A 24703-nucleotide genomic window follows, 5' to 3' on the forward strand; every position below is an offset into this window, starting at 1 on the left:
CTCACTCACTAACCCCCCTCCCCACCGCAAAACTCACCCCCGCCCCAACAATCCCCCTCACAACCCCCACCTCCCCCTCATCCCTCGGCGCCCAAACCATCACCCAGCTGCTCGGCGCCAACCACGGCACCGGAAACCTAACCCCCCACCCGCTCTGCACCACCAACCGTGCATCCCTTGGAGCCAGATAAACATGCAGCGAGCTATCACTCGGATGCACATGCGCGACCTCATAAAAAATCTTCCCCGCATCCGGATTCATCCCCTCCACGTCTGGCTTGACGTAGATCGCCGCGCCCGTGCCGCCCTCGGTTTTGCTGGGGCCGGTGCTGATGTACGGCGCGTAGGCGGGGGAGGCGGCGACGTCGTGCATGAGAGAGGCGAGCAGGGCGGAGGCGCCCGGGGTGATGGGCGTGCGGTGTTGGCGCTGCGGCAGTGTCCAGCGCGTGGTGGCGGGACGGGGGCCTGGGCGCGGGGGGAGAGTGCTGGGGGAGAGGTAGGAGGGGCCGGTGTTGGGGATGGGAGAGGCGTCGAACAGGTTTTGCCGCTGGAAGAGAGAGAGGTAGAGGCCCCAGCGTCGGATTTTGAGATAGCCGCGGAGGGTGGGGGGTGTGCCGCCTGTTCCTGCGGGAGGTTAGTTGGGGGCAGGGGGGTTGAGAGGGGATGGATAGATGGGTAGATAGAAGAGCGTGTTGCTTGGGGATGGGTGAATTGTGATTCTTGGACGTACCGAAGCGCTGCCAGCTCTTGAAGTCGTACCAGAAGGCTGCGGATGCTAGGGCTAGTCCGGCTATGAGCCATTGCAATTGCGTCGCCATAGCGGATGCGATTCGAACCGCGAGAGACAAATGCAAAGAAAGTTGATTCAATTTCTCAAACAGAGTCAGACTTCTGCGCGTATCTACTTAAACATTGTCAGTCTCTAGTCTGCAGGAGGGCATCGCGCGAATGTCAGCCTTACCTACCTACCAAGAATCAGATAGTAACCACGCTAGCGCCCGTCCTCGAAGATGCGCGAAAGCAGAACGCAGATCAAGTTTCGTAGGCTAGGATAACATTCCCACGCTCTTCAAGCTGCTTGAGTTTCTTGCGCGCTACGTTTTGCTCTCGCGGAAGGCTGTTGGCATGACGGAGGGGTCGATGCATGCAGATGTAGGATCGGGACGGACGGACGTCGGGTCGGAACCTTTCTTTCTTTTCCCTGTAACGAACAAACACGGCTCTCCACACTTTGTTGCAACACCACTCCGCAGTCGAAAATAAAGCGGGGCGGGGAACGGCTCGGGTCTAAAAGTTATGCAGGTGGCACTTGTACTTGTATCCTATGGACCTACTTCCTTCAATGGGTGGAAGAAGGCAGGTAGGTTCTGACTAAGACTACCTACCTACGCCGTCCACGTTCTGAGCGCATGCTGTGAGTGGGGTATCCGATGCATGCATAGCCGTATATAACAAGGAGCCTTGAACTTGTTCTGCTCGTCCATGTTGTAGAATGCTATTGCGGGGTATTGCAAAAGGTGTCTATCAAGTGCTGCCTACCAAAACCGTGTCCAATCATGTGGCTGCAACGAAGAAGTGGGTGTTGTGACCTCTCTGGGGTATGTACGCCTACTCCGGTGGCTGGAAGGGCTCGACAAGCATCTCGCTGAATCTAAACATCACGTCAGTATTGGTCTTCCTAAGCAAAGAATCCAGTCAAACTCACTTTTCCAACCTGTCCTTCCCCCGCACCTCCTCAACCAGCAGCGGCATCTTGACCACATTAAACTCATCATACAGCTCCTCGATCTGATCAATGTACTTCTTCTGCATCTTCCTCCTTGCATTACACTGCTCGCACGGATTATCCTTCTTCGGAAACAGCAGCTGGTTGACCACAATCGCATGCGTATCGATCTCATAGCTATTCAGCTCCTGGATCATGCGCTCCGTCTCGTACAGCGACAGGAACTCCGGTATGCAGACGCACACGAACGTCGTCAGATCCGCGTCCTTGAACTGCCCGTTCACCTCTGCGATTGTGGCCCGCAGCGACTCCATCTTCTCGACCAGCTCGTCGATGTTCTGCCCGTTGGGCAGGCGTCCGCCGCCGCCGAGAAACGAGTTTAGCATCGGTCCGAACTGGCGCGAGAGCTGTGACACCTTGGCGAGCGCTTTCTCCATGACGGTCGGGAACTGTAGGAAGCGGAGCGTGTGGCCGGTGGGTGCGGTGTCGAAGATGATGACTTCGTAGGAGAGCGACTTGACCTGCTTAAGGACTTCGGCAAAGGACATGGCTTCGTCTACGCCGGGTATCTATAATCATGATATGTTAGTATCAGCCTGCGCAATCCCCTCATGATTTCCGCCGTGCGCAAAGGTCTATGCCACTCACACTGAAGGCCAAATCCTGCATCATATTCCCCATGCCGCCGAGCCCTGCCATCGCGTCCTCCGCGCCCTCACCCCCAGCCGCCAGCAGATCCTGTATACTGCCGTTCGGGTCGATCTCCATCGCGCTCAAGTTATCGAACCCATTTACCAGCCGCGCATCCTTGCCGAACTTCTGGTTGAAGGCGTCGCTGAGATTGTGCGCCGGGTCCGTCGATATCAGCAGCACTGATTTCCTGTGCTTCGCGAGCTGGATGGCGAGAGAGCAGGATGTCGTAGTCTTGCCTACGCCGCCTTTGCCACCGACGAATATCCAGCGCAGCGTCTTCTGATCCAGGATGGGCTGGAGCGTGGGCTCCATGACGTCGTCGTCGAGCACCACTGCGTTGGCCATGGCGTTGGATTTTGGAGGACGGAGGGGGAGGAGAGAGTAAAGGTGCCCGTGTGCGCGATCCTAGAGTTACTGCAACTCTGGCTTCAACTTGCAGAAGGTTCGGGAAGCTCCCGAGCGGTAGGTGCGGTTTTGCGCCACGGGGCGCTTCCAGCGACGATTGCTGGCGCGAATGTAGTGGAAGGAATAGCTCGGTTAGAACGTCCAGACGGCGAGCGAGGAGAAGCGACCAGAGTGCGGGGTTTCAAAGTTGGATTGCGCAAGGTGTAAGAAATATGCTACAGTGGCAGGAGGCTCAAGTCAAATCCCGGTTGTGGTCACTGCGTCATCCCGCCGCCACATTGTGGCGCCGACCATTCTCGGTTGCCAACGCCGAGCATCACTTTGTCATTGCATCGTGACGGAGACAACTGTACAAGTACATGCATAGTACGCTATCTAGCCTATCGCCAGAGAAAAGCCCCTGTCGCAATTCAAACGATCAACACTTTAGTGCAGAACACATGAAGCCTCGCCCACGACCGATGCAGGAGACCCAAAACCTCCATCTTGACCATAATACGCCAGAACGCCTTTCATTGCATGCTGACGCGTCGAGGAATGCCTACTGACATTGCAAGACCCGTCAGCAAGCCTTATTAAGAACACTTATTTCTTTTTGCCCTTGCCCTTGGACTTAGCTGGGGCAGAGCTATTAGAGACGACGCTCGTCGCTCGAGACGTCGATACCGAAGCCGGGGATGCTTTACCCTTGACAGAATCCAGCTGCTTGTTCTATGTTGTGTGAGTTGACAGGCTCGCAAGGTCATACTTGGCCAGCACGTACCTTGACGCCGTTCTTGGCCTTCTTCTTCACGGGGAGCTCTTCTTCGTCTTCAGACTCTTCGTCCTCAAGGGGACGCTTGCCTTTGCCGTTCTTCATGTCGCCGTCACCAAGCTCTCGCACGACCGTCTGAATGAGGGTGTTGCATCGACGGCCAATCTCCTGCGGCGTCCGGCTAAGGAAGAACCAGTCAAAGCGGAAGAGGGCTGACTCTCGAATCTCCTCACGGATCTTCTCGTAGATGGCATCGCCCTCCACGCCATGCTTGTTCAGCATGACGAGCAAGAACCGGTCCTCCTCCTCGGTGTAGACCTTCTTGTTCGTCGTCGACACTGTGTACTTGATTGTCATGTTCTGGAGTGGCATCCGGTACATGCTGATCTTCTTTGCCAACAGCCGTTTCTTCTCCTCAGAGGCGCGCGCGCGAGCCTCGCCCTCTTCAACAACATTGATGTGCTTTTGCCAGTTGTCGAGAGTCTTGTATTTCTTCCAGAAGACCTTGGCATACTCCTCGATTTCGTCCGCCGTCTTGCCGTCGACCTCTTCTGCAATGCCATCGTAGTTCGTTCGGCCGTACTTAGCTGAGCCGTTCAGGAATTGTTGGAAGTCTCGCTTGTTCCACTCTGGGAAACCCTTGGCAATCAAGCGCTCCTTCTCCGCCTTCTCTTCTTCCGTCAACGGCTCGGCATTGTCGATCTCCTTTTGAGCGAGTTCCTGGTCGGCTTCGCGAGTCTCGAGATCCTCATCAGGTCCTTCGGGGAGAGGGGCCTTGATGTTATTCTCTTTTCGGTACCAGGCTGTCTCCTTGTCCTGTAGCTCGGCCAACTTTTCTGGGAAGAACTGGTAGTCGTGGATTACGACTTGCTTAGGCGCGCGAGGAACCCTGGGCTGCTTCGACTCCGTCCGTCCACCAGTCATGAGGGCCTGCCGATAGTACTTGTCCATAGAGTATCCGATTTCTTTACGTTCGCGCTTGGATGGATTAATCCAGCTAAGCCCAATGTCCTTCTTCCGGGGCTGGAAAGTCTCGCCATTCCACTCATAAGTAGAATCCGAAGTGAACTTCTGAAGGTCGTCGAGTCCAAGCTTCTCGTACTTGTTGTTGAGCTGTTGGGTCCTCTCCTCGCCGCGCTTGAGTATCGCCTCGAAGGCATCGTCGGTAATGTCTCCTGATCCGGAGGCTGGGCCTAGTGGGCCTTGCGAGTTGAATACCTTCTCAGCGCCGTGCTGGATCATCGTGAGGAGCTCGTCCTTGGAAGCAGCGTTCTTGACAGGCTGCTGCGTTCGGCCCTGTTGGATGACTAGCTGATCAAGGCGCAGCTTCTGCGCCGCTCGCTCCAAGACCTTCTCCTCGATCGCGTTCTCGGTGACGAAACGGAATACCATAACCTGCTTGGTTTGGCCAATCCGGTGAGCACGGTCCATGGCTTGGAGATCAGCCTGCGGGTTCCAGTCGCTGTCGAACAGGACAACAATATCTGCGCTAGTCAAGTTGATACCAAGACCACCCGCGCGGGTGGTGAGAAGAAAGAGGAACTTCTCCGACCCTTCCTTGTTGTACTCATCGATGGCGGCGATTCGGTCCTCGTGGGCGGTCGAACCATCAATTCGGCAATAAGGATAACTCCGCATGACTGAGTAGTCCTCCAGAATGTCAAGCACACGACTCATCTGGGAGAAGATGAGAACTCTGCTACCCTGGGCTTTCATGCGCTTGAGCAGTGTATCAAGCATAACCATCTTTGCAGCGTTATTGACCAAGTGCTCGTCAGTGGTATATGGTGGGCCGGGTTCGGCACCTTCGAAAAGGTACGGATGGTTACAGCATTTCCGCAGCTGCATGACGATGTTTAGAAGGCGTGTCTTTGACTCCTTATTGCCAGCTGCGCCATTGACCGCATCGATGTCCTTCTCCAGAATCTTCTTGTACCACTTGACTTGCATGTCGGACATACCAATGTAGAGGTTGATTTCCTTTTTGGGAAGCAGGGACTTCTCTACATCGGCCTTCACGCGGCGCAGTAAGAACGGTCGCAGGACCTTGTGAAGCTGTTGGACAACAGTGTCGGAGTCCTCGTCTTGACTGGAGAACCAGTCGTCGAATGCTGCAGAGTCTCCGAAGACGTCTGGGAGCAAGAAGTTGAGCAGCGCCCACAGTTCGTGTAGGTTGTTCTGAAGTGGTGTACCCGTGATAAGCAGGCGGTTTCGCGAGTTGAACAAGCGAATGATCTGTGCGAGCGACGACTCTTCGTTCTTGATGCGGTGCGCTTCGTCGATGATGATATACTCCCAAGCAAACTTCTTGAGATGCGACTTCTCTCGCAAGATCATCTCGTAGCTGGTGATACAGACGTCGAATTTCTCGTCAACGAGGCGCTCTTGTATGAGCTCTGCTCGCTCCTCTTTGGCGCCCTGCAGAACCAAGACATCGATCTCCGGTATCCACCTGCCGAACTCGCGCTTCCAGTTGTCAAGGGTAGACTTGGGCACAGTGACTAGGTGCGGGCCGGTAATGCCGCGGATGAAGCGGAGGTAGCCAATGAACGATATGGTCTGCAACGTCTTTCCGAGACCCATCTCGTCGGCTAGAATACCAGAGATACCGTTCTCGTGAAGAGATATGAGCCAGTTCAACCCAGCAACTTGGTAGTCTCGCATAGTGCCGCCCTGGATGTATCCTGGTGATTCTCGGAACACGGTCTCGTTATGGCCGCCATGTTTCTCTTCCCGCACCAGCTCAGCATCTTCTTCTTGCTCCGTCTTGCGCCGACGCTCTGCAGCGGCGCCGCCCTTGCGCACTTTGCTAGTCTTTGCCTTTGCCTCGTCCTCGGCGTCCTGGCGGTCGATCTCGGCGAGAATCTCCTTTATGCGCGGATTCGGGTTCGTATCGATGAAGTGGCGGAACAGGTCGGTCAGACCGAGCAGGTATCGGAAACGTCGAATTGTGTCGTCCTCCTGTAAAGGCAGACTGTGTCAGCTATCCTCCCGTGCAAGGTCTGCTGGGGATGTGGGGAACTTGCCTTAGACGCGCCCAGTCTGTCGTGCTTCTTTCCGTAGATGGTCTTCCGCATGTTGTTTACGTCGGACCGTCGTTTTCGGGCGTCTACTGGCGCGTCACCAGCTACACTGCTTGCTGTTGTGTTGGGGTTTGTATCGGAGTCCTGCCGGCTGTCAGTATTCGGTGGGCGTACGCGATGGCGAGGACGGTGAGATAGTACCGTGTAGTCTGGCGTGTCCTGGTAGTACTGCAATCATACAGTTAGCTTGCTTGTCCGACTGACAGTCTACGCGCGGCGACCCTTCACTGCGGACGTTGCGCGCAGGTGAAAAGCGGGCACTCACCCCGAACTTCGGGAAGCCATTCACGCGATCCTTCTGCTCCTGCATCTCCACATCCTCATTCGCAGAGACGTCGGCCGTGGAGGGCCCGTCTGAATCAACGTTGCGAGTCCGCGAAGGCGCCATATTGCCTGTTTGGGCCGTATGCGGCGTGTCGTCGTGTGGAAACTTGTCCAGGAATTGTACGGGGATAGTTGAGTTGGATTCCTAATGCGACTGTGGCGTCTGAGGGATGGCGGTGGTGGGCGCGCTGGGTCGTGGTCGCAAGGGAGCGAGTGAGCAGAGGTTTGGGGAGTAGAGGCAGAATAATGTGTATTTAACTAAGGCACGACCGCGTTCAGTGGTCCGTGCGCATCTAAAATCCCATGGGTTCCATTGTCCCCTTTTTGCCTCACCATCTTTCTGCCCTTCTCGCTGGCATCTTCTGTCTACACCTCAACATACAGCGCTTGAAAAATGCTCAGGCGATTCTCTACGATTGCAATCATGCACGCGCTTTATCGACGCGTTTGGCGGAATGACGTCAACGCGTGTGAGGGACATAAAGGAAGTGGACGAAGTGCAAGTTTGCATTTAGCTTTTAGTTAAGTATGCTTACGGTGCTTCGTGTCCTTCGTTCTCTTCCCCTGCTTGAGTGCGACTATTCTCGCGAGGTCTACAGAGCCTCTTGCCTTTCATCTAGTCTATGTCAGCCCCACCATCCTCGGGGAGTTTTCATTCTCTCATGTCTCCCCAGACACCCACTCCTCTTCTAAACAATATGTCTCCTCCGGTTATTCCACTCCGACCTGCTAGTGCCTTCTTCAAGATGCCGGCCTCATAGAGACTCTCGATAAGCGAGAACAACATTCCATCACACCCTTTGGCCACCATGAAGTCTACAGTGACTGGAAGATACTCGACGTGATGGGTGATGCTGGAGTTGTACGGTGCCTCTCCGATTGGGACGACGAAGTCCGGAGCCTCTGAAAACCCGGAGACGCTCCATTCCCCGAAGCCATACGGAGGGCCTGGCTCGTCCCTATACACATTCCGATAGATGGTGTCTCCGATGGACCCAACGTACATTAGGAGACTGTTCGAGCAGGTCTCCGCGTCGGGGACCAGCACGGTGCTGTTGAACCAGGACATGAACATCGTCTTGTTCGCCACTGCCTCCTCTACCGTCGCCGTGGAGTTCTCCGCCCAGCCCCAGCGGACGAGAGGCACGGGGTCGACGAATGGACGCCGACCGTCATATTTCGCGGCGTAGTCGCGATAGAAGGGGTCCCGGACGAGCGGCATTTGCTGTTTGGCGATGAGGATGGGGTAGGTAATGTTGAGGAGCGCTTCCAGAGGATCCACCGTCGGATTCTCCTCGATCCAGGTCGTGGACATGTTGAATGCCGTAGCGTTAGCCTTGAGGAAAGAAGTGACATTCGCGAGAAAGTCGACTAGAAGCGAGTCGGCGATACTATCGGCAGACGTCGGCCATCCGAGCGTGGTGATCTTAGTCGGATAAGCGGTGCTGAAGGTCATGTTGGAACCGTACATCGCCTTGGCGGCTGCTATCCATAAGATCGGATCGCGAGCCATCAGTCCCGCCGTATCAAGCACCGGACTCATCGGCATGGTGTGCTCCAGCGATACGAGCCCATGTGACGGACGGTTACCATAGAGACCTTGGACCTGGGACGGTCCTCTAACACTACCTCCTGTGTCTGAGCCCAGCGAGACATCCAGCCAGGCATAAGCCCCAGTGCCGGCTCCGCCACCTGAAGAGCTGGACGACGTGTCTTGGTACCCGTCACCTCGAGGGTTGAATGACTCGTGGTAATCCACCCAGTCGGCGGTAGCCGTTTCTCCGTTGGCGAACTGGCTCATGACCATCTTGCCAACGATGATCGCCCCGGCATCGATGAGATTCTGAACGGGCGTAGCAGTAGCGTCAGCCGGCGGATATAGCCAATACCACGCTCGATTTCCATTGGAGGTTCGAAGGCCTTTGACGTCGTAGAGATCCTTGATGCCGATGCGAACACCGGCGAGGGGTTTCTCTTCCGTTTTGGCATAGTACAATCGCGAAGGGACTGCGATTGCAATTCTCTGCCCGAGGATGCCTGCCGGAAGAACCGAGTAGGAGCCATCACCGTTTGCGATTGCAGATTCCGTGAAGGCTCCATTCGTATCGGAGTATAATCTCCACGCTTCGTAGACCTCACCCGCGGCACTCATGAAGTAGGGGCCTGGGTTCAGGGTCTGGGAGGCTTGACCAGTAATGACTGAAGCAGAGATATTCTGGATTTGCACTTGAGAAGTGCTTAGCGTGTGGTTCTCTCCTTGAAGATAAAGCCCTGCAACGGTCAATAGGTACCCAGATACGGGCATTACGGCTGACATACCTTCAAGGAATCCTTCCTGAAACACATCATCCTCTTCCAGATACTTTGCAGTTACCGAAGCAAGCTCTGCGGCGCTATAGTCTCCACCCTTCACGACAGTGAATGGCACAAATGTCCCGCTAACGAGCATCCTCTTGACATCCTCCGACAGCGAGATCGACGCAACTACTTTCGGGGGGAGAAAATACGACACATCGCCCAGGGATACAGTGATTCCGGTTGAGGTGACAACGGCGCCAACAACATAGCAGCAACAACAGAAAATTGCAGCCGAGCTAACACTCCGAAGCCTCATCTTGAGTAAAACACTTCAAATTCCTCAATATCTCTCCAAAGCGCAGCAATGCAACCGTAGAGCGGCATCTTGAAGGACGGCAGAGCTACATATACTCAGTCCAGTGCTGGTAGCGCGAGTCAAAGCCCTCTACAACCGATAAAGAAGCACGGAAGCCGACGAGCAAGCTTCTATTGAAATTCTCCTTCTATTCGTTCGCTTTCCCGCGCCTGACAGAGCTTGCGGCGGGTATCATGCCTGTAGTGTCGCGATCCCGCAGCCTGGATGCCGTCTACGGTTTGATAAGCAGCCGAACCGCAATTCTTGACAGCTCAGTCAGAGTCATTGATCCTGTTCCTCTGCATCCTTCGAGCCGCTACGCATGCAGTTGCGCTTTTTTGGGGGTTCGGAATCGTCGGAATAGGCCCGATCGACATGATATGTACTGTTCCTTATCTTGGTGAAGTAGTGGAGGCGACCGATAGGGCTAGGAGCTTAACTCCGATGTGGGCTATCAACGTGAACCCCACAACATTGTTCAAAGAGACGACCCATATGACTGGCTTTTGCGTGCTAGAGCCTCGTGGACTTTCTAGATTGAATATATTTTCCATTTAGGATGCCTTAGCCTAGCCGAAGAGCCGGGTGCGCATCCAGCGCCCACATCCCCGGGCAGCTCCCAAGTCTCCACAACGCCCTCCACCATGCATGCAAGCTCGGAGAAGAGCTACAGTATGCGCAACCGCCCTCCTCCGTCCACTTTCCCCCGATATTCCCCCCGTCCACCCATCCCTCACCCACCTCTCCCTCCACCCCTCTACTGCGCTTTCTTCACCCCGCCCCGGCCCCTCCCAACGCCCATCCCATACTGATACACCAGCTGACCGCCCAAATACGCCGCGAAGAAGCTCGCCGGCACCGCCAGGGTCGCACTAACCAGCACATTCGTCGTGCTCGGCGCGAAGCCCACCGCCGACCGCCTGGTCCACCAATTGTACGCCGCGCCGAAGACGGTGATGTCGTTCGCCAGCGCGTGCAGGACCCCCGTTTGCGCCTTTTTGGACAGCCCGTCGCGCTTGATCAGCGGCATGAGCTCCCAGGCGCCGGTGAGGACGGCGGGGATGGCGGTTAGGAGGGTGAGGAGCGTGGCGTAGTAGGAGAGGAGGGGGAGGGTTGAGGGCTGGAGGCGGATGTCGAGGGTTTCGACTGGGAGACGGGGTTAGCTGGAGAGATCGTGGAGGTAGACCTGGTTGCAAGGTATGGTTGGGTTGAAGAGGCAGTATGCGGCAGACGCAGACCTACAGGTAGAAGCGACGATGCCGGCGGTCGCCGGAAAGGTTGAGGCGAAGTATAGCGCATCGAGGCCGCCGGTTAGGAAGGTGAAGCTTATGGGGAAGTGGACTGTTGCCGGGTGCATGGGGTGGCTGCTGGCGTTTAGTACCTGGAGCGCTTTCTTGGGAGCGAGAGCGGAGGGATGGCTTACTTTCCTGCCATTGCATATGCTCAGCACTCGAATTGTGCTTCGTGGTAGCGGTTACGGGTGGCGAGTGTCGCGAGAGAGGGAGAGAAGGCCGGTGAGAGCGGCATTGTGCTGGAATGCATTCTTGAAGTATGGAGGCACGGCTGACATGATCGCTGCTTGCGGAGAGCCGAGCTGCTTCCCCAGTGTAACACCACACGCGGGTAGCCAATAATGTCTGCGCAATTGGTCAGTCCACCACTAAACCTCCGGCTTCTGCAGGCCGTGGACGTCATGAACAATGCCGGGGCGTTATTCTTCGGAGTGGGATACCGAGGCGCGGCTTGAGGAGCTGTCCTGAAACAGTTAGGCCGACTTCCTCTCGTATCCCTGATCATCGTGGCTGTGATTGGCGCCCGGCTCAGCTTCCTCTTCGTCTCATCCCGAGCACGACGCGTGACGGACGACATGTATCTCTTCAACTATGATTACGGACTTTCCGAAAGGCTCCACACCAGTACAGGTCGATTGGTCTTCCGACGCGTACTGGCGGAACAGGCGTCTTTCGCCCGCCCAGCTCCAGGTCCACGATATACGCCTCGAAGACACGGGATGGCGGACAGATCTCAACGGAATGTTGGAGATGAGGGAAGTTCTGACGTCGACGCTATTACCGGACCTGGAGGATAGAGATCGCTTGGTCAACGACCTGCCGATTGACGAGGTTACGATGAATCGGAACGAACATGTCCATCTGAGGAATCTGGCTACCGAATACGGTTGGATGAATTGCTTGAGGAGTAAAGGAGTCCAACAGGCGATCGACGATCCGCAGTATCTTAAAAAGTGCAGATGGATACACATCTCTAGCAAGTTCTCCGATTACCTATCCGGATGCCTGCTGGCGCTGTCCGACTGGAGCAAGAACCCATCCGACATCATCACAGCTTTGCATCAGCTGGAGCATTGCATCTATCAACAGGAGCGGTTTTCGAAGCATGGGAGGTACTTCGCGCCGTTCTTCCAGTATCTGCTGGACAGCCACGGAGACGCAAAAGAGAAGGGAGACGGTCCAATGCTGTTGAGCGTCCCATTCCTTGATTGGTCTGTCGAGGGAACTTCGCCTCCGCTGAGGTTCCAAATCGACCCGCGCGAAGGTTATCAGTCGTCGAAGAGTTCTTCGCATTTACTGCGATCAATCTTGCAGCACTTCTACCGCCTGGAGGATACCGCTGATCGCGAATCCCAGCAAGTTTTTACGAAGCACAAACCCTGGCAGACGGATCGCGGCCTTGACCTCAAGGTTCGACGGTGGTATGGCCACTACCCGACGAGTCTGAATGTGGATGAGCTTTGGATCCTTGTCGTGGATGCCCGGCATGTTGTCACTTTCTCGAGCAACCAGTCCTGGAAGTCACGTTGGCCGCCGCTCCAGCTCTCGGCACGTATCATGGAGGTGTCCTTCCGCGGTATCCGCAACGCCTTCATCAATACAGCGCAAGAACAGGACTATACTTCGACGACTCACGTCATCGCCGCCCTAAGCGGAGCTTTGGGTATGCTTCATCGCAGCTTTTGGTCCGATATCACGCTCTGTCTCTCCGACAGATATGCCAGCTATCTCGGTCATCTCCAGTATCGGCTGCACAGGAGCCCGAGCACAAAGCTCGTCATGGATCTTCTCCAGGTACAAGAAGAGCTGAACATCATTATCCAGATCATGGAGCAACAGATCGAGCTGGTCACCAAGCTTCAGGGTGCACTGAAGTCGGCGCGAAGCAGGGGTCATTCCCACAGCTCCACCAGACAGTATCATCACCAACCGACGGGTTCCATCCCACCGTCCGATTTTGCCACTTACAGACAGATGTCCATGTCTCATCTATCGGATCCTGCGGCGCAACTGCTAGAGAACCTCCAGAGGGAATATGTAGACCTCTGCGACCTGCGCGAGAACAGCAATTCGCTCATCAATCGCACCATCCAACTCGTCAATATCCGGCTCGAGGATCACGGCAAAGCAATCCTCGTCTTCACCATCGTCACCATCATCTTCCTCCCGCTCTCCTTTATCTCTAGTTTCTTCGGGATGAATTTCTCAGACATTCGGAATATGGAGAGCACGCAGCGCCTGTTTTGGATAATTGCAGGGTCGTTGACGGTTGGCACAGTAGGCTTTGCGATATTTCTCGCGTTCTATGGGAGCGCCATTGTGGATTGGTTCGTTGGTTGGCGGGAGAGTTGGAATAGGAAGTCCAAAGTCAAGAACCCTGTGCCAAGGATAGTTGAGAGAAAACCGAGTGGCTTCAGAAACTTTGAGATTTTGGATGTAATGCGGCCCAGACAGACCGGCGTCTTCTAATCTCGGAAACGGCCATATTCCACCTGGACACGCTTGAAGGATTCTCGTTCCCCAGCTTCGGATCAGGTACGCAGAGCTCCGATCGCTTACAATTTCGACGCCCAACGTGCACCGTTCTCTAACAGATGTAGATACGAGCCTTCAAAGTAAGCGTTGCATAATCATCTCCTGTGCAATTGGCTAATGTGCGTCGTCGCAGATTACTCATAGGCTAAAATATGCACTCAAGGCCGGTCAAGCGTCTCTGTGAAACGTCAACCCAGCGCGAACAACCCAAGAAGCACCTCATTTAAAGTGCGCAATATTCCTTCCCGCCTCCGACGAACCAGCGACAGAGACATCGCAATCCGCAACGAACGCGCCGAAGCTTCGAGATACGCACCAACGACTGCCGATTGTGCCCAGAATCCGGGGAATCAAGCTTTTCAATCTCGAAACCTATCTCATATCTCTCCCACCCGTTTCCGAACAGGAACCCCCTCAGATCTCATCTATATCCTTTGTGCCCCTGGATAGAGACCTTGAAAGCCATATCTCAAAGTCGGAGAGCCGACACCGCCTCCGCCAATCCGAGGCAACGCATTCCGGATGACCTATCTATGCGCAATATCACGAAGGGAGGCGCTGAGCACGAGGCCAGCGGGATTGACGCAATGCTCAACAGTTTTCAAGAGATGGCTAAGGTGTCAATTTGGGACTTGAGGGTATCAGCCAGGGCGAGAATGATGTCGGCGAATGGGAAGAGCGGCATTTGGCCGATGCCTTGAATAGAAGCAAGGAGAGATAGGCTTCGAAGGCTATATAAGGGATAGAAAGAGGAAGAAGTGGTAGGATCTCAGAGTCTGGTTCATATCCTGTTCGTTGCTTTGTCTCTCTCCAGGCTCAGCTTTCTGTCTCCTCCTCGGATCACCATGAAGATCTCCACCCTCTTCCTGGGCGGCCTTGCTTCCCTCGCAGCCGCCCAAACACCGGCTCCGTATACCGATGCCAAATCGGGCATTACGTTCAACTACTTCGCGCATAGCTCCGGCTACTTCTTCGGCATCGCTCTTCCGGAGAACAGCACTGGAAGCACCGACTTCATTGCGACCCTGGGAGGGAAGGGCACGGGATGGAGCGGTGTCAGCTTGGGAGGTGTCATGTTGAACAAGCTATTGATCTTGTCGTGGCCCAACGGGCAGAGCATCGTTAGCTCCTTCAGGAAGACTGCGTAAGTACACCTCTTCATCACACCCTGGCCTCGACCCAACCTGACCGGCCCTACCATTCCCGCGAAGTTGTAAATCCTAACCGTACACTCAGGAACTACGGCTCTCCCGCCGTTGCAACCGGCACCTTCACGCAGACCCCCATCGCCAACGGAACCTACGTCAACGGCACGCACTGGACCTACACTTTCCTCTGCTCCAAGTGCATTCTCTCCGACAAGACGACTTTTGCTTCCACAGAGACCGCGCCTAGCCTTGGCTACGCGCTCAATGCGGCCGCGCCTGCCCAGAAGACGACTCCAAGCGCCAGCGTGACCAAGCACACTGCGCAGGGCCAGGTCGTGTTCGATTTGACGAAGGCGAAGAGTAAGGACTTTGATACTTGGAAGAGCTGGGCTGTGCCGCCGAAGGTTGCGAGGGATTTTGAGGGCTGAGCAATGCAATTGGCTGAACCCGAGGTGCCGTGACAAGAGGTCCACCATGTCCTTCGAAACATATAAGGCGGGGAGCGAATAAAGGATTTGGAATATATTTCCTCCAATTTGAAAAGAAAAATCGCCCATACCTCTTGCTCCCTGAGCATCTTTCGTCCTCTTTCTGCCTCGCAAACCGGCCGATCTTCCACAAGTAACAATATCATCAACAAACAGCTGTGCATTCTCTAAACGAACAACAAAGCCCAGACAGCTAGACGGTCTAGACCCGCCCCGTGATCTTCACCTCTCCTTGTCTTCCTAGCCAGTGCGCAGTGCGCAGCTCGGCACTCGTGGACGCGTCTCGATTTCAGCCTGAAGCCACTCTATTTGCGCGGCCCGGAAAATCACCAGGATCCCCCGTGCTACTGTATGTTAGATTCGAGCTGTATAAGCTACGGGCAGTGATTGGCCAATTCGGCGACCCGCTCTAGCATGCTGCGGAGCATCTACGGTCCGCGGCGGATGCGTTACTCTTTCTCAACCCCACTGTCAGTGGAATCATTGCATGGCGAGACGTGACATGATGAAGTCTTGGAGGGGAGGATTCCGGCTCTTGTGTCTGTCTGTCTGTGTGAAGAAGGCATCGTTGCGCGGCGCTCGCTGGTCTGAGAAGCGCGAGAGAACGGGCCCTTCTGGGGAAAGAGACAACGCCTTCTTATATTCCGATTCAGACCCCCAGCCGAGTGCTCCACTTCTCACTCCCATTAGACCGACCATCATCCATCCCATTCTACCTACATACTTACCCCGGGAAACCCCAGATTCGGATTCAGATTCAGCCTCCCCCATCCCATCCTGTCTGCTGCGTGCGGGGCCCCCAACCAACCGACAAACCAAGCATTTCTGCTCTCTGCACCTCTATCTTGCCTTGCGTATCCGTTTCTTCCTATCTCTCTTCTTTTTACACCCTTCTTCGCACATCGCTTCCCCCTGAGCCGATCGAGCCGACTACGCCCGCCGCCCAATCAGGCTCCTGGATCGGATCGCCATGGGCCGGTCCACCACCCTTCTGCGGTTCTGGCTCCTCCTGCCGTACGTTTCGTCGCTACTATTCGGCCGTGTACACGCAGCAAACGAGTCGTACATCACTGCGCAGGCGGAGTACAACACCGAGTGCAAAACGTGTCCGCATTCGCTGTGCACGAACAAAGTCGCGTATGAGTACGAGGACGTGTTCAATGCGACGTGCTGGACGAGAGGGACGGCGATCGTGGGCGACAAGTACGTATCGTGGTATCTAATCTCTAAAGTGCGGACAACAAAACGAAAAAGCAACTGACGAGATGGCTGGCGGGTAGTCTGTGGTTGAAGAGCGAAGCAGGCTGCTACGTCGCAGAGTACGACACCGTAGAGTATACTGGAGATTGTACATCCCCCCTCCCAATACCATGCATACGCATCCCAAAGTGCACACGCAACTAACGCCCCTATGCCTATGCACGCAGACACATCCGACCTCCCCTACTGCGGCCGCGCCTCCGAAAAACAACACCTCACCCTCGCCGACGCAACGCTCGCCTACAAAACAGAATGCAGCGTCTGCCCCTCTATCAACTGCGACGTCGCCGCCTACCTGCCCGAAGACACCGACGTGACGCTCACGTGCTGGACAGACCAGGGGCAGGTCATCATAGACGATCCGTACGTAAGCCCCCATCATGCATTACAGGCCTCCCGGGGCCACGCAAACTTTCCACCAAAGAGAGAGAAAGCAAAGGAAAAGAAAGAAGCTATGCTAATATGTAGTACGGATGACAGATACTGGCTCAAAACCACAAACAACTGCTACATCGCGGAAAAAAACCTCTACAGCTCCCCCATCGCCGCCGACAAATCGCGCCTAGATCCCTGCGGCCCGATTCCCTTCCTCGAGCTCGCAAACCACCTGCCCCCGGAGGCCTCCCCCTCACCCGAAGATCCAAACCCCCCGGAAAACTCCACCCCTGAAATCGCCCCCCGCTCCCCCCACCCCCTGACCCCCACCTACCTCATCAACGTAACCGTGGGCACCGAATACGCGCCGTGCCGCAGCTGCGCGCGGGAAACGTGCCGCGAGGAGCGGACGTACGAGTTCAACCAGGAGGTGTGGCTGCAGTGCCTGGTGGAGAACAACGGCACGTGGTGGAGCGAGACGACGGATTTCTGCTATGTGGCGAACAAGGACTTTTGGGAGAGTCCGGAGGGGGACTGTGAGTTTTGTTTCTGTCTTTGAGTAGGTGGGGAGAGGGGTGTGGGAAGGGTAATGACTAATGTGAATGCGTAGATTATCGGAATCCGCTGTGCGAGTACTTCGAGGATCCGGAGGACGAGGGGGATGACGATTAAACCCAGGGGTGGACCTGTTGAGAAGAAAGGGGGGTGGCTTGGGTTTGCTGGGCTTCATGGGGGTGGGTGGAGTGTTGTTGAGGACTCAGAGTTCACGAAGGGGGGGAAGATAACCGCCAGACTACCTGTATACATAGTTACCAAATAATTGCATTTTCCCGGTCCGGTCGGAGATTTCGTAAAACCCATCCATTCTATCAGTGGGTGGCTGAAGGAATGGAATGGAATGCATGTTGAGAACGCCGAGTGCAAGCGTAGAATGAGCGAGTGATAGACCATGACTTTTTCTTTTCTTCTAGATGCGGAGGGAGGGATGTGTGCTGGTGTTGAAAATGTAAAGGGAAAATTTAAAAGTCTTCGAGAAAAGAGAGGAAGAATAAAAGGGAGACCAAAATAGCAGGAGATGCCCTTTCGATCCCACAGTGCAGGCTACACTGAGCCACGCCCTAGTTCTATACCGGACCACGTGCAGTCTTTTCTATGTATCCCATGCATTATTTCGCTAGACTATGCCACACGCCAGCTGCACGAGGTGGGCGGACGTCTGCTTGGCGTCACATCAACCAAGCACCGCCGGAAAGGTGCCAAACGCAACTCGATGCCGCTGCGCGCGTGTCCTACAAAGCAGCCCTCTGCTCCACCGGCATTGCATGACAAGGCGTAGCATCAAGCAGATCATCAGGAGCCGCCATACGACCCTGCAGCTCAAGCGCTCGGGACCGGCGCCTCAGTGCCGTGATCTGCGTTTGGAGACTCGGCGTTTCGGGGGACATCGTGGCCTTGTTCTTCGCGGGCGCGTCATCGGGCTCCTTGCCCGGATCAGCGTGCTTTGACTTAGCTAAGCCGGTCGTCTTTCCGGGAGTTGCTTTTGCAGGGGGTTGCTTGGACCCCTTTTTGGAGCCGTTCTTGCGCTGAGACAGCTGTTGTGCGGATTTGACTGCGTCGTTGTCGTCGTCGTCATCATCGGAAGACCAGGAGATTTGCGAGTGGCGCCGGAGATAGGATTGAGTCTTCCTATCCTGAGTATTGGAGGGAGCGGCTGGGGCTGGGCGCGGGGAGGCGGGCTGTGAGACGGATGAGGCGCTCGATGCTGAAGCAGGTGCAGTGGAAGATGCGGTGGTCCTGGTTGAGCACTGTGATAGCTGAGGACTGCACGGTGGAGCCGGTGCATCGTCGATGTCGATGAGCAGGTCCGGGATGGGGCTCAGCGGCTGCGACTTCGAGGTTTCCGCGCGCTCATCCCGACCCTGCTCGCTGAAGATGCCGCGAGCGTGCTGGACCTCGCCATTAAGGGAACGGCGGCGGCTCTCCCTGCTCTCCTGCTTGTAGCTGCTCAGCTTGGAAGGGTCGGGAAACTCTCGACGGGCCGGTGCCTCAGCTCGGCCGCGCTCGTCCTTCGATTGGTTCATGCGGAGCTGCATCCAGGTCGGGCCACGGCTCTGGATGGCCATCTTCTCCTTGTACCATCTCGGCACGCCGTTTTTGCAGCCTAGCTCGCGGAGCTTCTCGACCGGGGGCATCTCGTGCTTATATTTGCAGCCTTGCACGGTGTAGGCGCACTCGCCGGTCCAGATCCAGTGTGTGCAGTATATTTTCTTCGACGGATCGGGCTCGATGCCGGACGGGGGTGGGGCACGATATGCGTGACGCTGGGCATCCTGTTTGTAGACGGAAGCGATGGTGTCGGTTACAGACTGCATGGTGTTGTCAGCATGTTTGTTGGATGTTAAAGGCTCCTACTAACCATGCTTTGGGCCGGGCCGGCAGAAGGAGTGGAACGACCCATCTCAGAGGCTCCCTCGGGCGCTGGCGTCGGAGGGCCTGCTGCGGACGGAGTGGCATGTCGATACCTGTTGCCCTTCGGAGACTGTGCTGGAATGCTGGGTGCTTCAGACTTGACGTGATGGTCAGGAGCAAAGAACCTAGGCGGAAACGCAGACGTCTGAGCAAGGTTTGCCTGATCGGGGGCGAGGGTTGGCAGAAGCAATGGAGGCTCCGTGGTTTCGTCGATGAACTTCCAGCGTCCTTTTGACATTTCGCGATGACTCAACTGCCGCGGAACTCCTTGGAGCTGGAACGGCAGCTGATCGACAGGTACGAGAGGTACCATGGAGTGCCCAGGCTCTCGAAGGATGTAGTACCGCAATCCCTCATTAAGAGGAGACTCCGACGATGTGTGGATGGCCATTCGGATGGAAGTATAGACACTGGGGGGTATACTACACTCTGCCGGTGGAGTGCTGCTGGTGGGCCCAGTCCGGACGATCGATATATCTAGCGTGGCGGAAGCGGGTTCGATGATGAAAGTGGACTATGAGGATGGGGTGCTTCGATTATATCTTCATGGCTCGAGAGACAAGCAGGCCTTGTCTCGAATGCTGCTACAAACTAGATGCTCATTTCAGCCTGGGCATACAGGGACAGGAGTTAGATATTTGTTGAGCGCACAAGCGCGACTGCCTTCGCCATATTGCGTTTGCTCTCAACCAGGTACTCCAATCAAGCCGTTGGAAAGGACCCAAATGTTGTGTTTCCAATCAAACACACGGTTATTGCGGGAAGATGCATGAGACTCCACCTCAGACCCGGGCACGTGTAACGTTCAGAGCGCTGAGACTGTACGACTCTCAGGCAACCCCAATAGAACAAAGGAGAAGCGCGCTTGTGCATGACATGAGCGTGCTCGGATGTGCCTAAATCTTACCGCTTGTCCCATATCGGGCGCGGTGGTCATTACGTGCTCCTGTGGAAGCTTGTTCTTCTCGCCTTAGAAGTACTTCCGCCTCACCGGAGACTCTACTCTCGCATTGGATAACTGAACAATAAAGTCCCGAAGTAATGTCATTTCGGGTATCGGGTGAGAGACGGACGCGGGAGGGTGCGCTCGGGAGGGTGTCAGCTAGCGGGACACTACCACGGGGCGATGTGGAATGCTGGCAATGCTCAGAGTGAGGTATACTGCTCTTCCTGTCCTGGAAATTCTGCGCTTATGTAGCCATCTGCGTCCGCGAAGACCTAGCCGTATGGAAGAAGCCCATGGCGTTGCATACGCAGTGCCCCGTAGTCTGCCCTACCTGACAGTTGCCACCCGAAATCGCTCCCGCTGTGGTGTCCTCGTATAGTATGATGTGTCCCAGATGCTTCGGCCCCCATTGTGTACGTCTTGTCGTGCTCGGCGTCGTCGGTCTGGAACTTCTATGGCATGGGTGCTTTCGACGGATACCTATACCTCACACACCACCGCCATGGGTAAGCTGCTATCCTGTTACCTGTTAACACTTTCGACCATAGGCCCTCACAGCGGTTTCAGGCGTGCGAATGAACATGTTTCGGCAGCCGTGAGGTTCGTGATGCAGGTTAAGGCGGGGATGGCACCAGCGGGAGGCGGTTGCACGCCTAAAGATGGCGCGAGCTCCACCTAGAACCGACGGGGAGAGGTACGGAGGCTCCTGTGAGTCGTTGGGTCTCGCGTCCTGTGGCATACGAAATATTTAGAGGGGGGAGCGCGCGGGGCCGTGGTGGCCACGCAGGAGAACGGACGGGCAATGGGTGAGTCGGGGGCCGTAGGGAGCGATGGGACCAAGAAGCAGTCAACATCTGGCACAGATGCGACTCACAGAAAGCCACGACGGGAGCTGTGAGGTTGTCTGTGATGTGGTGGCTCTTCCCACACTTGGCGGCTCCCAGGGATCGGCGCAGGCCTCGGCGTCGCGTCGCGAAACCTGGGCAAACGGAGTCACCTGCACCTGGCCACTTCAGCTGCTGTGTGCACACCGCCAGCTCCAGATTCTGGAAGTCTGTCATCCGCATTAACCTTCCTGTCTTCTTCAACATTCATTCCTTCATGAAGCCCGCGAACCTACCACCTCCACCCTCTGGGTCCATGTCACCTTTGCGGAATCTTGTCTGGCACCCACCAGACTGAGCGGCAGTGGAGAGTTTGGACCATGGTTTCATTCTGCAGCTTCCAGCGACTAGCCGTAAGAAAGATGGACTGACTATGATCTTCGCGCCTCTGAATCCTTTCGATTACACTTTGGACCCATCGATTCCACCTCCGCGTCGCTGGGTAGCCTTGGCATATCTGGTGCCTCAGGCTTCATGGCTGGCACTATCTTCTTTGGGTCATTCTGGTCATGTTCCAATGCATTTTAGGGCAGCTCTGAACCCATGAGCTCCTGAAATTCAATCGCTAACGTACTGCTAATGTCCGAATTCTGGAATAGCCATCCGGCGACCAGCACATGTATTCCGAAATCCCCGGCCCAGAGCAGTCAACGCTTCCGTTGGGCTTTTGGAAACCCCCTCCTTTCTTCTTCGTGTGGGTTCTGGACTTCCAAACAAAAGATGGTGGTAGCGGGCGTCATTGCGTGCGTTTGCCGCCATGTAAGTAACCCGGTACTCTACCATAACCCAGACTAAGCTAATCGCATTCCAGAGAGCATAGCAACGACGATCAGAGAAGACCCGGGTTCGACCAAATCGCCAGGCCTCTATGCTAGAGGAAGCACGGCTGCAGTCCGGTGTTGTAGAGCAGCAGTATGAAGGGCCTCCGCGACTGCATTTGTGCGACAGCTTGCGGCGCAGCCTCACACGGGACAGCATCGTTGGGAAGTCGCCGGTGTGATCAATGCGAGACGACTCATGAGTAATGTTTTATTCCACGATTTATGAGTAGCCAGCTACCTAGGTATGTAATTGGATGACTGTGAAAGGCACAGTCATATCAATCAGGTGACGGGCGCGCCTTCCAACGTTTTCCCGCAGGTCACATCACTTGGCGGCGCGTCTCCACCTTTGTCTCGATTCTTCTACACCTGCACACCTGAGCTTCACGCGCGCTTCCTCGACGGCGTAGAACGCGATAGGCACAGACGCCGGTGGCAAGCCGCAATTGCTACCGGTCAGCCCGGTCACAGCCGCATCATGTACTGACTTCTCGACTCGTTTACCCCTTCACTCCTTACTTCCTTTCTCTTATCTTTGCATATTGGAATGTCGGTTGCGCTGCGAGCTTCACGCAGTAGCAGCCCCCGCATACTCGATACTATGCCCGCCCATCGCGTCGCTCGCGCCCTTGGTCTCACGATACAACCTCCGCAACCACAGCCATATCTGATGGCAGCAACATCTGATACCCCGCCGGAATCGCCCCCAGGTACAGAAACGCCCACGAACACCGCATCCTCGACAGCACCGTCGACGCCGCCGATAATACCAGACATAATCCAGACAGCCTTCTCTCTCGGCATCATACCGCGCTTCTTCCACCTGCTTGCTAACACGAAAAAGCTTATCCGTTCTCATGGTCCACACACTACCTTTCAAGACACCACCATCTTCGCGCGCTCTCCGCTACCGCGTTCGAAAAAGAGCAAACCTCCTTCGTGCAAACTCCTCGCTACTTCTCTGTCGGCGGCACAGGATTCCATTCGTACGTCTCAGCCCGCGGGCGACGCGAAGAAAGACCTCCAGGTCTTCAAGCTGCTTTGGGACGCGACAATCGACGTCCTCGAAAAGGTTCTAGATGATGGGGATCTCGACCACGAAGCGTTTGGGTGGGGCGTCTTCGGTCTATCCTCTGGCTACATGCCCGCTCCACCCTCACCGTCTACTTACAGCCTCGACACAGACCCGCTGTTCGACATCCACAAAGAGCGTCTGCACGCTGCACTACTATCTCTCCCTTCTCTCGGCTCTCCAGAGCGAGGTCGTGCGAGCCACGCAGTTTCCGGCGCCGAGCGTGTCAATCAACTAGCGAAAGCGAGGCGGCAAGTGCACATTTGCGCGAGCCTGCTTCTCCAGCGGATGAGGTGCGAGGGATGGAATCGCGTGCGGTGGTGGCATGCAGTCGCGGTTGCCGAGCGCTGGGTTGGGCATTTGGGCATCGCCCACGTGACCATGGTGGATGAGGAGAAGGAGGAGGATGAGTTCGGCCAAGGTATCGTGAACTTTGGTTGACGACGATCCGGCCACATCTGGACACGACGGATGTCAGCCGCACACAGCATCGGCAAGACCCGAATCCCTGTCATGGATGAGACACTACGTCATATCCATCACGCTATGAGAACAACTACCGCAAAACTCGAAAATGGTACGAGATGGACCCACCCCGTTCCTCGAATCCTGCTCGCACGAACTGTCAGCCGCGGGAAAAAAAAAACCTGAATCCCGCGAAAGTGGGGTAGAGAAAAGAGTATGATCTCAATTCCAGACCAGCGGCGGCGGCGGCGGTGGCATCACATCTGGATAAAGAGAGGTCTCCAGAGAAATAAATACCAACAGAGCTCATGATGTGATTGCTGAGCTGGCAACCGCTGCATCTGCATGCATGCGACTTTGGCTAGGATATCCCGACCTAAGCAACGCAACCAATGGCGTTGCGGCTTCCCGACGTCGGGTCGGATCAGGTGCCGGCCTTTTATGTTACCCACGATATAATTCGCCTTCATGATTCATTTCGGCATCACAGAATATACAGAATATACAAAAGCGTACCTTCTAGAATACTGCATTTCACGAACAATCAACGAACCGCGGCCTGAAAGATAGCTGGCTGCCTGGCTAGGGAGGCATATATGTATGATTATACTGTCACCTAGGCATGTACTAGAAAAATACTGTGGTACTCAACTTAAGTTTTATCAATTAGTCACCCCGCGCGTAAGCAGCTATATACTTCACGAAGGGCCGCTTCAACTGATTATACGCTGTAAGTTGGCTGGCTGTTTAGGGCTATGCGTGGCCGTCACGGGGGCGCAGAGTGGAGAATTGATAAGCCTTATGCTGGATAGGATACCAGGCTAGACTTACATTTACCTTATCTGACCTTATCTTACCGCATCCATCTCTGCTTGATGAAATCGAATCTTCTACGCAACGCCCGTCTTTTAGCTCACTGACATTTTCTATTTCCATCCCTTCTCCCCTTCCAGTCCTCCCAACGCCAAATCGTATAAACGGACCTACATCTAGTATGAAAAAAATAGAAATAATGTACATACATACCACTCCACCCATCACCCTCAACACATCGTATCGTATCGTAGCAAAACATCACATCATATCACCCACACACAGCCAAGCAAGCATGCATAAGATACCCTTTGTAAAACAAAACTCCAGTGTTCCTGAGATTCCATTGCGCCACTCCACTCAACTCCACTCAACTCCCTCCACACAAAGAAGGAAGCTCGAAAATCACTCACTATATATAGTACAGTACATACATTTTTTTTCTCCTTTCAGTCCGACAGTGCTACGTCAATTCGCAGGCAGGCCGAGGACGCAAG

At 55.2% G+C, this 24703-nt stretch overlaps 11 protein-coding genes across 11 annotated transcripts; 4 read left to right on the forward strand and 7 right to left on the reverse strand.

Annotated features, from left to right (window-relative positions):
• Position 1: 1 nt before the first annotated feature.
• BU26DRAFT_436408 (uncharacterized protein) lies at positions 2-818 on the reverse strand (the record flags this gene model as incomplete). Its single annotated transcript, XM_033824178.1, has 2 exons — positions 2-624; positions 731-818. 2 exons carry the CDS (start codon positions 816-818, stop codon positions 2-4), a joined length of 711 nt encoding a protein of 236 aa, XP_033678970.1.
• Positions 819-1608: 790 nt separating this feature from the next.
• BU26DRAFT_534167 (anion-transporting ATPase) lies at positions 1609-2764 on the reverse strand (the record flags this gene model as incomplete). Its single annotated transcript, XM_033831203.1, has 3 exons — positions 1609-1651; positions 1706-2295; positions 2375-2764. The coding sequence occupies 3 exons, from the start codon at positions 2762-2764 to the stop codon at positions 1609-1611; spliced, it is 1023 nt and encodes a 340-aa protein (XP_033678971.1).
• Positions 2765-3222: 458 nt separating this feature from the next.
• On the reverse strand, positions 3223-7201 carry BU26DRAFT_465596 (uncharacterized protein). Its single transcript, XM_033825195.1, has 5 exons — positions 6927-7201; positions 6803-6829; positions 6605-6745; positions 3588-6539; positions 3223-3535 (listed from the first exon to the last, which is right to left on the reverse strand). The coding sequence occupies exons 1-5, from the start codon at positions 7047-7049 to the stop codon at positions 3410-3412; spliced, it is 3369 nt and encodes a 1122-aa protein (XP_033678972.1). The 5' UTR covers positions 7050-7201; the 3' UTR covers positions 3223-3409.
• A 436-nt stretch (positions 7202-7637) lies between these two features.
• On the reverse strand, positions 7638-10015 carry BU26DRAFT_543372 (amidase signature enzyme; the record flags this gene model as incomplete). Its single annotated transcript, XM_033831688.1, has 3 exons — positions 7638-9256; positions 9305-9599; positions 9959-10015. The coding sequence occupies 3 exons, from the start codon at positions 10013-10015 to the stop codon at positions 7638-7640; spliced, it is 1971 nt and encodes a 656-aa protein (XP_033678973.1).
• A 419-nt stretch (positions 10016-10434) lies between these two features.
• Positions 10435-11004, reverse strand: BU26DRAFT_397487 (uncharacterized protein; the record flags this gene model as incomplete). The annotated part of the gene is made up of 2 exons (XM_033822759.1): positions 10435-10784; positions 10881-11004. Coding segments are annotated over 2 exons (474 nt in total), but the record flags the coding sequence as incomplete, so codon positions are not given.
• Positions 11005-11354: 350 nt separating this feature from the next.
• Positions 11355-13881, forward strand: BU26DRAFT_112090 (uncharacterized protein). The gene is made up of 2 exons (XM_033819411.1): positions 11355-13545; positions 13599-13881. Exon 1 carries the CDS (start codon positions 11522-11524, stop codon positions 13397-13399), a length of 1878 nt encoding a protein of 625 aa, XP_033678975.1. The 5' UTR covers positions 11355-11521; the 3' UTR covers positions 13400-13545; positions 13599-13881.
• Positions 13882-15315, forward strand: BU26DRAFT_112091 (iron reductase domain protein). The gene is made up of 2 exons (XM_033819412.1): positions 13882-14609; positions 14702-15315. Exons 1-2 carry the CDS (start codon positions 14311-14313, stop codon positions 15039-15041), a joined length of 639 nt encoding a protein of 212 aa, XP_033678976.1. The 5' UTR covers positions 13882-14310; the 3' UTR covers positions 15042-15315.
• Positions 15316-16071: 756 nt separating this feature from the next.
• BU26DRAFT_569860 (uncharacterized protein) lies at positions 16072-17408 on the forward strand (the record flags this gene model as incomplete). The annotated part of the gene is made up of 5 exons (XM_033833936.1): positions 16072-16304; positions 16382-16449; positions 16529-16724; positions 16842-17272; positions 17347-17408. The coding sequence occupies 5 exons, from the start codon at positions 16072-16074 to the stop codon at positions 17406-17408; spliced, it is 990 nt and encodes a 329-aa protein (XP_033678977.1).
• A 448-nt stretch (positions 17409-17856) lies between these two features.
• Positions 17857-19751, reverse strand: BU26DRAFT_112050 (uncharacterized protein). The gene is made up of 2 exons (XM_033819410.1): positions 19153-19751; positions 17857-19102 (listed from the first exon to the last, which is right to left on the reverse strand). Exons 1-2 carry the CDS (start codon positions 19594-19596, stop codon positions 18026-18028), a joined length of 1521 nt encoding a protein of 506 aa, XP_033678978.1. The 5' UTR covers positions 19597-19751; the 3' UTR covers positions 17857-18025.
• A 2877-nt stretch (positions 19752-22628) lies between these two features.
• BU26DRAFT_404309 (uncharacterized protein) lies at positions 22629-23330 on the forward strand (the record flags this gene model as incomplete). Its single annotated transcript, XM_033822838.1, has 1 exon — positions 22629-23330. A coding segment is annotated over one exon (702 nt), but the record flags the coding sequence as incomplete, so codon positions are not given.
• Positions 23331-24004: 674 nt separating this feature from the next.
• Positions 24005-24471, reverse strand: BU26DRAFT_112044 (uncharacterized protein). Its single transcript, XM_033819409.1, has one exon. It carries the CDS (start codon positions 24429-24431, stop codon positions 24147-24149), a length of 285 nt encoding a protein of 94 aa, XP_033678980.1. The 5' UTR covers positions 24432-24471; the 3' UTR covers positions 24005-24146.
• Between the last annotated feature and the right edge of the window lie 232 nt (positions 24472-24703).

This window comes from Trematosphaeria pertusa (assembly GCF_010094035.1).
Source record: "Trematosphaeria pertusa strain CBS 122368 unplaced genomic scaffold BU26scaffold_16, whole genome shotgun sequence".
NCBI classification, from domain to species: Eukaryota; Fungi; Ascomycota; class Dothideomycetes; order Pleosporales; family Trematosphaeriaceae; genus Trematosphaeria; species Trematosphaeria pertusa.